General features: G+C 37.8%; 1 protein-coding gene across 1 annotated transcript in view; it reads right to left on the bottom strand.

Moving 5' to 3' along the window:
- Nucleotides 1-880: 880 nt before the first annotated feature.
- The window catches only part of arhgap5 (Rho GTPase activating protein 5), an 84,853-nt gene continuing 74,596 nt past the window's right edge, over nt 881-11,137 (bottom strand). The window contains exon 7 of the mRNA XM_047344786.1: nt 881-4,766. Coding sequence (XP_047200742.1) covers nt 4,448-4,766 — 319 coding nt within the window. The 3' untranslated portion in view covers nt 881-4,447. The remainder of the gene's footprint in view (nt 4,767-11,137) is intronic.

The raw sequence follows: 11,137 nt of genomic DNA, 5'->3' as shown, positions 1-11,137 counted from the left end.
TCCCAATTGGATTGTTATGCATTTTAAAACCCTAAACATTAGCCTGCTATTAGTTCTTCTAATGAAATGTGATGTGCTCAAAAGGCTGTACATCCAATCTGAAGATTGGTCTGATGTTTTTGTGCTCGGCTCCTAAATGCGCCATCATACTGTGTTAGCAGTTTTCAATGAGTTTGTGTGATTTTGTCACTGTTTAACTTAACTGTGTGGTCCATTTGAACTTTACCCTTGGTCAGATGGATTTATATTTATTTTAAATCATAAGACGTGGCTTGATTTACTGTATGTTTACCTGTCAAATTAGCTGTGTTGCAACATCTGCAGCCAAACTTCAGCTTTGATTTTGAATTAAACTGTATAAAAATAACACTGCTTTTGTCCTGCTGTTGGAAGGAGGGTCAGTAACTCACTGTGTGCAGGTACATTAGAGTTGAACATAACCTTCTGTCTAAACACACCTTAAAAAAGGTAGGTCTGGGGGGGTGTCTCTGTTAATATGTCAATATTAGGTACAAGGATAATCTAACTATAAAAGAAAGGAAATACATAAAGTTCAAAATGAAACAAAAAGTTGTCAACATTTTAAGTTTAGATTTTCTTCCTTCACCTAAAAACACAAAACAAAATCTGCTCTGCATTCTTCAACGCTAGGTTCCAACTTGAAAGTTGAATATTTGAAACATTGTGAGATCAGACATCGGAAAACTACCCCACTTAAATACATCAGATATTTATAAATCATCCAGGTTTCCAGTCAACCATGATCAGATTTTCTCTAAAAGGAGGTCTGGCATTAAATTCTCAATGTAAATCTCAACATGGTTACATATCATACTTTGAAACCATTTTAGAAAAAACGTTTTAGAAACAACACATGAAAAAAATTTTCAGATGTTCTTTATTTCTGAAAATCTTTCTTTGACTAATAATAGTTTGTACACTGGTATGAATAATGGGGAGACTTTAACAAAAAAGTAAATAAAAGGAACTGATCACTGGTTAAAAACTACAGATAAAAAGCCCTAGACTTCATTGTTTTATTATACCTAGCAGCTGGTAACACCCCCAAAAAAGAAAATCTTATGTAAATAAGAGTGATCCAGTCATTACCTTTTTCATGTGCCTTCAAAGAATACCCTCCAGTCCAGCAATATAAACATAAATGCCATATTAATTTCGCTATAACACCATCAAATTTCATGAAATTTTTAAACTTTTTTAGCCTCTTTTGATACACATTCCAAAATGTCTTTTAAATTTGATTTGTGGTGGCAGACAAATCTTTAGCAGTGAAAGGTCTGATCTCAAATTAAAATCCAAAGTATTTTATATGTTTTCTTCAACCTTTACAGTTTGTCTCCTCTTATATTTTTATGTCCAGTGCTTTACAAAGTTTTGGCACTTTTTTTTTTAAAGCCATAATTACTTAACACATGTCAGGAAATGTTTGTAAACTTTAAATAGTACAGGAGGACTATCAAAAAAGGATACTTTAACATAGCCTTAAAGTATCCGGTGTGGAAACATTTTATATGGCAACACATCTGAATCTATCTTTTATAACTTTTCTTCCACGAAAAGCTATGGGTTCTGAGTATATTTGACAAATACCGAGGGTGGAAAAGGGACAAAGCAAATAAGCAACAAAAAGTAGCCAGTGACAGATTATACACCTTTGGATAAACATTCTTTAAAAAATTCACTGAAATAGAATATGCTTACATATGCTTTGTTACTATTTTAATTTACTTTACAAAGCATCGGTTTCAAAGGCAGCAGCAGCTGCATGTCACAGGACTTGTTCAGAAATACTAACATTATAATGTAAAATACCTCTGAGTTACCACAATATTACATTTTCTATAGGTGAGACTCATGAATGGTTCAGTTAGCAACTTCATTCCACATTTAAGCCCGGCTTCAGAAAGGGTTTTTCCTCAATCACCCAAACTGAGACTTTAAAGGTTTTGTTAAGAGACACGGCAAAAGAAAAAAACTATCACTCAACTATGGTATTGGTTTAAAAAGAAAAAATACATTGTCATTGTACATTTTAAAGTGTTAAAAATAAAATATGTTGGATTCAAATAAACTTCTGCTAACCCCAAGTATATAAGGGCTGAAAGAAAGCTATTTCACATGAATAAAAGATGAGTATTGGACATCAGATTGTGATAACATCTGGAGTTTTATCTAGCACTCTGAAAACTGGTGCTTTTCTATTCATTTGTTTTTGGAGAAAGGAAATCTCAAAAAGGTTTCTTATGGTGAATATATGCTTTAATTACAAATTCTAAAATGTTTTCTTGTAAAGACATTTCGTGCTTCTGCTGACCAACTATGTGCTAAATAATAACAGAACTATGGCAATATTAGTGTTGAAAATCCTTGCAGACATAAGCATTAGTGTTTGCTTTTAGATTAGAAGCTTCCTTTTGAAATTTTGAGCAGAGTTAGGGTAAAGTACCAAAAGATTGCACTCTTTACAGAAAATGCTGTAGAAAAAAAAACAACAACACAATTTTGGAATTTTTAAGAGTTGTAAAATTAAGATTAATAATATATCTATTTCAATCAGCAAAAACATCTATTATCCGATGGCCAGAAGATTGAAAAAAATAAGCTGTAATAAATATTTATTATACTGTTGCCAAAGGCAGGGCAATGATGTAGATTTCAGAAATATAGTCTCAGGATGACAGAAGCAGACTGGGAAAGGTTACATTTTAGTAACATTGTGCTGCTTAAAGTATCACAGATGAAGAATGAAACTTTTTCCCTTTCCTTTTAAGTTGTGCTGATCTACTACAACCAACAATCCTAACCCACACACTCCCCCTACTTACCCTAAATGTGCACTCACTCACATTCACATAATCAGAAAAAAAGAAAATTAATTTACCCTTATATGATCATAGCTTGTGACAGATTACAATCCAGTACCCCGTGGTAGTTCATTATATGAGAATCTCGTGCTGCTGAGAGAATTAGATATTTATATATAGACTTATATTTAACCTACTTTCCTCTATTGAGGGAAACATATTTAACATGTAACAAAAAATATGATAAAGACTTGATGTCTTCCAAGAACAAAAAAGACTAATGCAAACATTTGATTTTTTTGTTAAAATATTGCTCTTAAAAAAGTCAGATAAAGAGATGCAGATCCTAACAAGGGCTTTAAGTGTTTTAATTTGCTAAAATTGTGCATGCAGATTTTGAGACAAAAAAAATGTGAAGGAAATAAGCCGACTTGAAGACTACTTCTTTAACAGTGTACATGCCAAGATGACATGGGGAGGTGTCTCCACTAAAGAAACTAAACAGAAATAAAACAGATCAGCAGGAGAGTTCTGAAGTCTGGTCCTCTAATATCATTCGGTATGTATTCATGTTTATATGCCTTTTCCCTTGAAAATCCACCCTTCCCTGAAAAAGGAAGATACCAACAGGCTGGAAAACAGACCACAGGTAAGTTTGTACAAAAACCATCACACATATCATCATTACACAACAACCAACACACGCCCAATCTGACACACAACATGGACAAAAATCAGATATTACCAAAATATATAAATACATGACACGATAAAAGAAGCAAACAGACACGAAATTGCAACATAGACAACTGACACCAATCGTGCATGGACTATCCTTTAAGGGAGTTCCTTTAAGCTTGTATCGTGGGAAAGGTGTTGTCTGATCACATAATTTAGTACTGAAAATCAGAGTTTCACCCATTACCTACAAAAAATGTTAAAGGTGCAGGGCATCAAGTTCAAACATTCTGTTTGTAAATTTCACATGTCAGTCTCATCCGTGTCCCAAACTGACTGAGTAAACGCTGTTTTTCCTGTGCCAAAATTTGCAGGAAGACTGAAATCCCCTCGGTCTGCGTTTCAATGTCAGTTTTTTTAGATTAGAGTAGTAGTTGTAATGCTAAATTCCCTACAGTTGTGCCTAAGAGCTGGCATCAGGAAGGTCGGGCTTTTAACAGTGGTAGAGAAGGTAGTGATGGAGTCTTTGCCCCAAATGTTTCTAAGAATTCCGTGAAACTAAGTGTGACACAGATAAAGAACTAGCACTATGTGCCCATTCAAATATTCATCACTGTATTCAACCAGTAGTGAAAGGATATCTAAGAAATGCATTCCAAAATGTGACGTGCAATTGCAATTCCATAATCACAGATTTGGCTTGAAAAGGAGCAGATCTCCCAGATAAGGACTGATTTAATAAATGAGTAATGTGTCTCTAAACCTCAAAGCTGAAAGAAGATGCAGAAGTAGCAGGAGAAAAATTAACTGACGCTTATGATGTGTTCCACTGACATCAGCCAACCACTGATTTGAAAAACTGAGAATGACCTCCAGCTTTTCATGAAGACTGCAGCTAGAAGCACATAATAAACTCCTAATGTTCCACAATGCTTAATGGTGTTTTAAATGAGTGGATCAGAGGGCAATGGGTGTTGTATCTGCTGTGGTTGAAGAGGTGGGGGAAGCTGCAGAGGCAGAAGAGCCTCCACCATGTTGTGGCAATGTGGTGGTGGCGTCCCCTCACTGCTGGAGCTCTCTGCCACTTCACCTCCATGGAAGAAATAGTCACTCTGCACAATGAAAGTCTCAATGACTGCCTGGTTTAGCTTTGTGGTCGACAGTGTGTCCTTGTTCTCAAAGTCAGGACGCATGAGAGTTGGCCAGAAGCAGATGGACAGGTTGTCGGCTGTCATCAGAGTAGTCTTGCTGTGCTGGCTCACCCTGACAAGGGAACAGTTAACAGAACAATATGAGTAGAAAACACGCAAACTCTATAATGATTATACACAAATAACTACTACTTGCACCACATGTACAAGTATGAGAAAAGGACATATGAAAGAGTCAAAAAAGAATTTAAAACTTGGTAAAAAGAAAACAAAAAACTTTAGTTGAAATTCAATTTAAAGCCAAAATAAGAAAACTTTACTATACAGGTCCTTCTCAAAATATTAGCATATTGTGATAAAGTTCATTATTTTCCATAATGTCATGATGAAAATTTAACATTCATATATTTTAGATTCATTGCACACTAACTGAAATATTTCAGGTCTTTTATTGTCTTAATACGGATGATTTTGGCATACAGCTCATGAAAACCCAAAATTCCTATCTCACAAAATTAGCATATCATTAAAAGGGTCTCTAAACGAGCTATGAACCTAATCATCTGAATCAACGAGTTAACTCTAAACACCTGCAAAAGATTCCTGAGGCCTTTAAAACTCCCAGCCTGGTTCATCACTCAAAACCCCAATCATGGGTAAGACTGCCGACCTGACTGCTGTCCAGAAGGCCACTATTGACACCCTCAAGCAAGAGGGTAAGACACAGAAAGACATTTCTGAACGAATAGGCTGTTCCCAGAGTGCTGTATCAAGGCACCTCAGTGGGAAGTCTTTGGGAGGGAAAAAGTGTGGCAGAAAACGCTGCACAACGAGAAGAGGTGACCGGACCCTGAGGAAGATTGTGGAGAAGGGCCGATTCCAGACCTTGGGGGACCTGCGGAAGCAGTGGACTGAGTCTGGAGTAGAAACATCCAGAGCCACCGTGCACAGGCGTGTGCAGGAAATGGGCTACAGGTGCCGCATTCCCCACGTCAAGCCACCTTTGAACCAGAAACAGCGGCAGAAGCGCCTGACCTGGGCTACAGAGAAGCAGCAGACTGTTGCTCAGTGGTCCAAAGTATTTTTTTCGGATGAAAGCATATTCTGCATGTCATTCGGAAATCAAGGTGCCAGAGTCTGGAGGAAGACTGGGGAGAAGGAAATGCCAGAAGTCCAGTGTCAAGTACCCACAGTCAGTGATGGTCTGGGGTGCCGTGTCAGCTGCTGGTGTTGCTCCACTGTGTTTTATCAAGGGCAGGGTCAATGCAGCTAGCTATCAGGAGATTTTGGAGCACTTCATGCTTCCATCTGCTAAAAAGTTTTATGGAGATGAAGATTTCATTTTTCAGCATGACCTGGTACCTGCTCACAGTGCCAAAACCACTGGTAAATGGTTTACTGACCATGGTATCACTGTGCTCAATTGGCCTGCCAACTCTCCTGACCTGAACCCCATAGAGAATCTGTGGGATATTGTGAAGAGAACGTTGAGAGACTCAAGACCCAACACTATGGATGAGCTAAAGGCCGCTATCGAAGCATCCTGGGCCTCCATAAGACCTCAGCAGTGCCACAGGCTGATTGCCTCCATGCCACGCCGCATTGAAGCAGTCATTTCTGCAAAAGGATTCCCGACCAAGTATTGAGTGCATAACTGTACATGATTATTTGAAGGTTGACGTTTTTTGTATTAAAAACACTTTTCTTTTATTGGTCGGATGAAATATGCTAATTTTGTGAGATAGGAATTTTGGGTTTTCATGAGCTGTATGCCACAATCATCCGTATTAAGACAATAAAAGACCAGATATATTTCAGTTAGTGTGCAATGAATATAAAATATAAAATATATGAAAGTTAAATTTTCATCATTACATTATGGAAAATAATGAACTTTATCACAATATGCTAATATTTTGAGAAGGACCTGTAGATAACAACGGACATTATGAACTCACAAAGCAATGTATTGTTTGTGTCATCTACTTTTTTTTAAGCCATGCTGTTCTAAGCTGACAAAATAATAACATATTCTGGATTCATGACAATTATAAGATATATATTAAACAACTAATTCAAAGAAATAATGAAATTTAAAACAAAAGGCACAAAGCTGGGATTTATACTTATAAAACATATTTACATGCAACCTTTTTATCAGACAAAAGAAAAAAAATAATACATGTCTAACCACTCTTTCTTTACAATAAAAACAACAGCTTTGTATGTCCAAGGTAAACATGTGTTTATTACCAAAACATTCATCAATAATTGTGTTATTCTATGATAATGATTTGCTGGGTAACATTTTAGCTGAAGGTAACTAGTTGTCACGTTAATGAGCTGATCAGTTGTTTTTTTTATTATATTCCTCTCATTCCTTTCATGGAGTGTACAATTTTCAGATCACTGACAAAAATTACACGTCACACGGATCCATTTTTGATCTTAGAGACTGACACCAACAATACAGTGTATTCAATAAGACTGCAGTGCTTTCAGTGTATATAAATATAATTAGTTAGTCAATCAAATTACTACAACCACTTATGAGAAGCTGATTGACTATGTTCATCATAACCACAAACTTTGAAAACTAGACAGCCTCTTAATGTCACATATTCTCATCAAACCCTTGACATTGTTGCATTATAGGTGGGTCAAAGGGGGTGTGTGTTTTCTTGTTGCTTTACAAATTTGAATGATATCAAACAACACAAAAAAAACAAGCCTGCAGAATCAGAATTACGATAATTTATTTTCTATCCATATAGTCATATTCAGTAAATTAGAATATGCATTCAATGAGGCTTTTTTGTCAGATTAAAAGTACCATTTGACAATAACAATTTTTAAGCAGGTATAAAACATATCGTTTATTAAGCTCACATTTCTGTATTAAAAATGTTTCTTTTATTTTTCTGATGTGATTTCTAACTGCAAGTGTGTTTTCATTAGCTGCAAGCAGGGTTGAAAACATCAATCTGAGTAAATAATCTATAATGTGTTTCACTTAGTGAACTTACGGAGTTACAGAAGTAAATGAGATTTTCAATAATATTCTAATTTATTGAATAGGTTTGTAGGTTGCAAGAAATAATCATTTTATAAATACACACACAAAGATTTTAGGAGGCTTATGCAGTTTACCACAAGATAAGGGAAAAATTAACACTAACATAAACAACTGTAATTGTCCTTAGCGCTGGACATAAAATTTAAATGTTTATGAACTGTAGTTAAAATTAAGTCTAGAAGGATAAAACTGAATTCAGTTATGTCTATGCTGCAGCAGAAGCCATTGTTATTGTGTACAGCTGATAAGAGAGCACCAAGTGTTGCTCTGCAGAATATTGGTGGAAATTTATAAAACAACTATAGTGGATGCACATAGGTTGGCCGGGATCCACCTAATGGCAATGAATATCTAAACAGATATAAAAAAATTAAATGAATGAATATCTACTGACTTTCTTTGCAACCCTAATTGGATATCTTCCCTAGATCGGACAAGCTTCTCTATATGCTGAGGGGTGAAAGGTCAAGATGGCTGTTATTTTTTAAAGAAAGGTGAAGCATCTGGACTATTCTATCTAATAATAAAATCACAAATATGCACATGTATATGTGTGAGCATGAGAGGGTCATATGCGCGCACATGAATGCTAATGCAAACTCACCGGCTAGTAGGGGGCCTTGCTTTTGTTTTGTTGGAAAAAAGGTTGGAACCTGCAGTACTGAAATACTCAGTATATGTTTTCCCTATTATCTAAATGGCTTCTTGAGAACTGAAGAAGCCTTATAGATGAGAAATCTAGTTGCCCTCTGTTTAAGCAATTAGGATTTTCATGTCCTGGATGACCGATAATCTACAACAATAACACTCAGAAAGAAATTAGTGATTTATTTTCCATGCACAGATGCATGCATGCACAAAACGTGGAACTTATTTGATAATGTGGAATAGAATTTTGACACTATTTGCACTGGTTTTAAAGAAAAATGCTCCCTAAATCTCACCAGCATGTAAAGTGTTTTATCAGAGGAGCTAAGACAGTAGACCGGTCTACAGCAACATCAAGCTGGGTTACAAGGCTAGGCCACTACCATACCTTGGCCAGTCCCAACAGCTGCAGGACTACAGGACCAACGGGGAGAATTCTGAAGACCTTAACCTGGAGGTGTTCTATTGCCCCTTTATCACTGGCTCCACTTCACTTAGCCAGATTTGCGGGTGTTTCCATTAAAGTTTGTTTCGGTACCAGTACATAAAATCAGCTGTTTAGACACACAAACATTTTCCCTAAAACACACAAAACAAAACAGCATGTTTGATTTGGAAATGTATTGACTGTCCTTAAGCTAACCCGAGTCTGCAGGAGGAGGGAGCAGGCAGAGAGCAGCTTTCCATAATCAGACTGCCTGCATCAGGTCAAACGGAAGGAAGAACCCACTGAATTTGCGCAGCACAAATATACAATATCCAACCTAAAACTAACTTAATCTCAGTCAAAGTCCATGGTTTTGCCCTTTAAAGGCTTTGTTTTGGTTACTGGATGGCTGAGACAAAAACTTCCTCATAAAGCCCAAAATTGTAACTTCTTTAGGCATACTTTGGAGCATCATCAGTCCAGACAGCAGCGTCTTTCCTCTCCGCTTCTCCTGCCACATCCCCCTTCACATCAGAACCCCTGGGCCTTATTTTATAGGTTCTGGCTGGGCTGTGTTCTGGATAATTACCTCATTGGACTATTTTATGTATGAAAAAAAAAATCCTTCACATTCTTGTATATAAAATAATACAACAATTCTTAGTATTTTATTAATTTATTTTTTTATTTTCTATTTATTTATATATTTATTTTTTATTGTTTCACACAGATGACTTTAATGTGACAATGTTACATAGTAATGTTAATAGTGGCACAGCGCACTACACTGACGGCTGGAGGCGGGGCTTCAAGCCATAGCTCCAGTATCAGTGAGTCAGTGGAAACAAAACAGGCTCCGTGCTGAAAAACGTGAGACCAAATGGAGCCGCGCCACCTAAAAAGAGCCAGTAGAAAAGGACATACAGGGGTTGGACAATGAAACTGAAACACCTGGTTTTAGACCACAATAATTTATTAGTATGGTGTAGGGCCTCCTTTTGCGGCCAATACAGCGTCAATTCGTCTTGGGAATGACATATACTAGTCCTGCACAGTGGTCAGAGGGATTTTAAGCCATTCTTCTTGCAGGATAGTGGCCAGGTCACTATGTGATACTGGTGGAGGAAAACATTTCCTGACTCGCTCCTCCAAAACACCACAAAGTGGCTCAATAATATTTAGATCTGGTGACTGTGCAGGCCATGGGAGATGTTCAACTTCACTTTCATGTTCATCAAACCAATCTTTCACCAGTCTTGCTGTGTGTTTTGGTGCATTGTCATCCTGATACACGGCACCGCCTTCAGGATACACTGTTTGAACCATTGGATGCACATGGTCCTCAAGAATGGTTCGGTAGTCATTGGCAGTGACGCGCCCATCTAGCACAAGTATTGTGCCAAGGGAATGCCATGATATGGCAGCCCAAACCATCACTGATCCACCCCCATGCTTCACTCTGGGCATGCAACAGTCTGGGTGGTACGCTTCTTTGGGGCTTCTCCACACCGTAACTCTGCCGGATGTGGGGAAAACAGTAAAGGTGGACTCATCAGAGAACAATACATGTTTCACATTGTCCACAGACCAAGATTTGCGCTTCTTGCACCATTGAAACCAACGTTTGGCATTGGCATGAGTGACTAAAGGTTTGGCTATAGCAGCCCGGCCGTGTATATTGACCCTGTGGAGCTCCTGACGGACAGTTCTGGTGGAAACAGGAGAGTTGAGGTGCACATTTAATTCTGCCGTGATTTGGGCAGCCGTGGTTTTATGTTTTTTGGATACAATCCGGGTTAGCACCCGAACATCCCTTTCAGACAGCTTCCTCTTGCGTCCACAATTAATCCTGTTGGATGTGGTTCGTCTTTTTTGGTGGTATGCTGACATTACCCTGGATACCGTGGCTCTTGATACATCACAAAGACTTGCTGTCTTGGTCACAGATGCGCCAGCAAGACGTGCACCAACAATCTGTCCTCTTTTGAACTCTGGTATGTCACCCATAATGTTGTGTGCATTTCAATATTTTGAGCAAAACTGTGCTCTTACCCTGCTAATTGAACCTTCACACTCTGCTCTTACTGGTGCAATGTGCAATCAATGAAGACTGGCTACCAGGCTGGTCCAATTTAGCCATGAAACCTCCCACACTAAAATGACAGGTGTTTCCGTTTCATTGTCCAACCCCTGTATGTTACATCAAGACCTGATGTTACTGTGGAAAGACTCACTCTGGTCTACCCCAAAAAAAAGCCCTGCTTGACCAGGGAGGTCCAACAGCTGCTGAAGGAGAGAAACAATACCTTCAGATCAGACAGTAAGGGTCTCT

The sequence above is a fragment of the Girardinichthys multiradiatus genome, chromosome 19 (assembly GCF_021462225.1).
Source record: "Girardinichthys multiradiatus isolate DD_20200921_A chromosome 19, DD_fGirMul_XY1, whole genome shotgun sequence".
NCBI classification, from domain to species: Eukaryota; Metazoa; Chordata; class Actinopteri; order Cyprinodontiformes; family Goodeidae; genus Girardinichthys; species Girardinichthys multiradiatus.
Note: the sequence above shows the minus strand (reverse complement) of the source record. Positions and strands in the feature narration are given on the sequence as shown.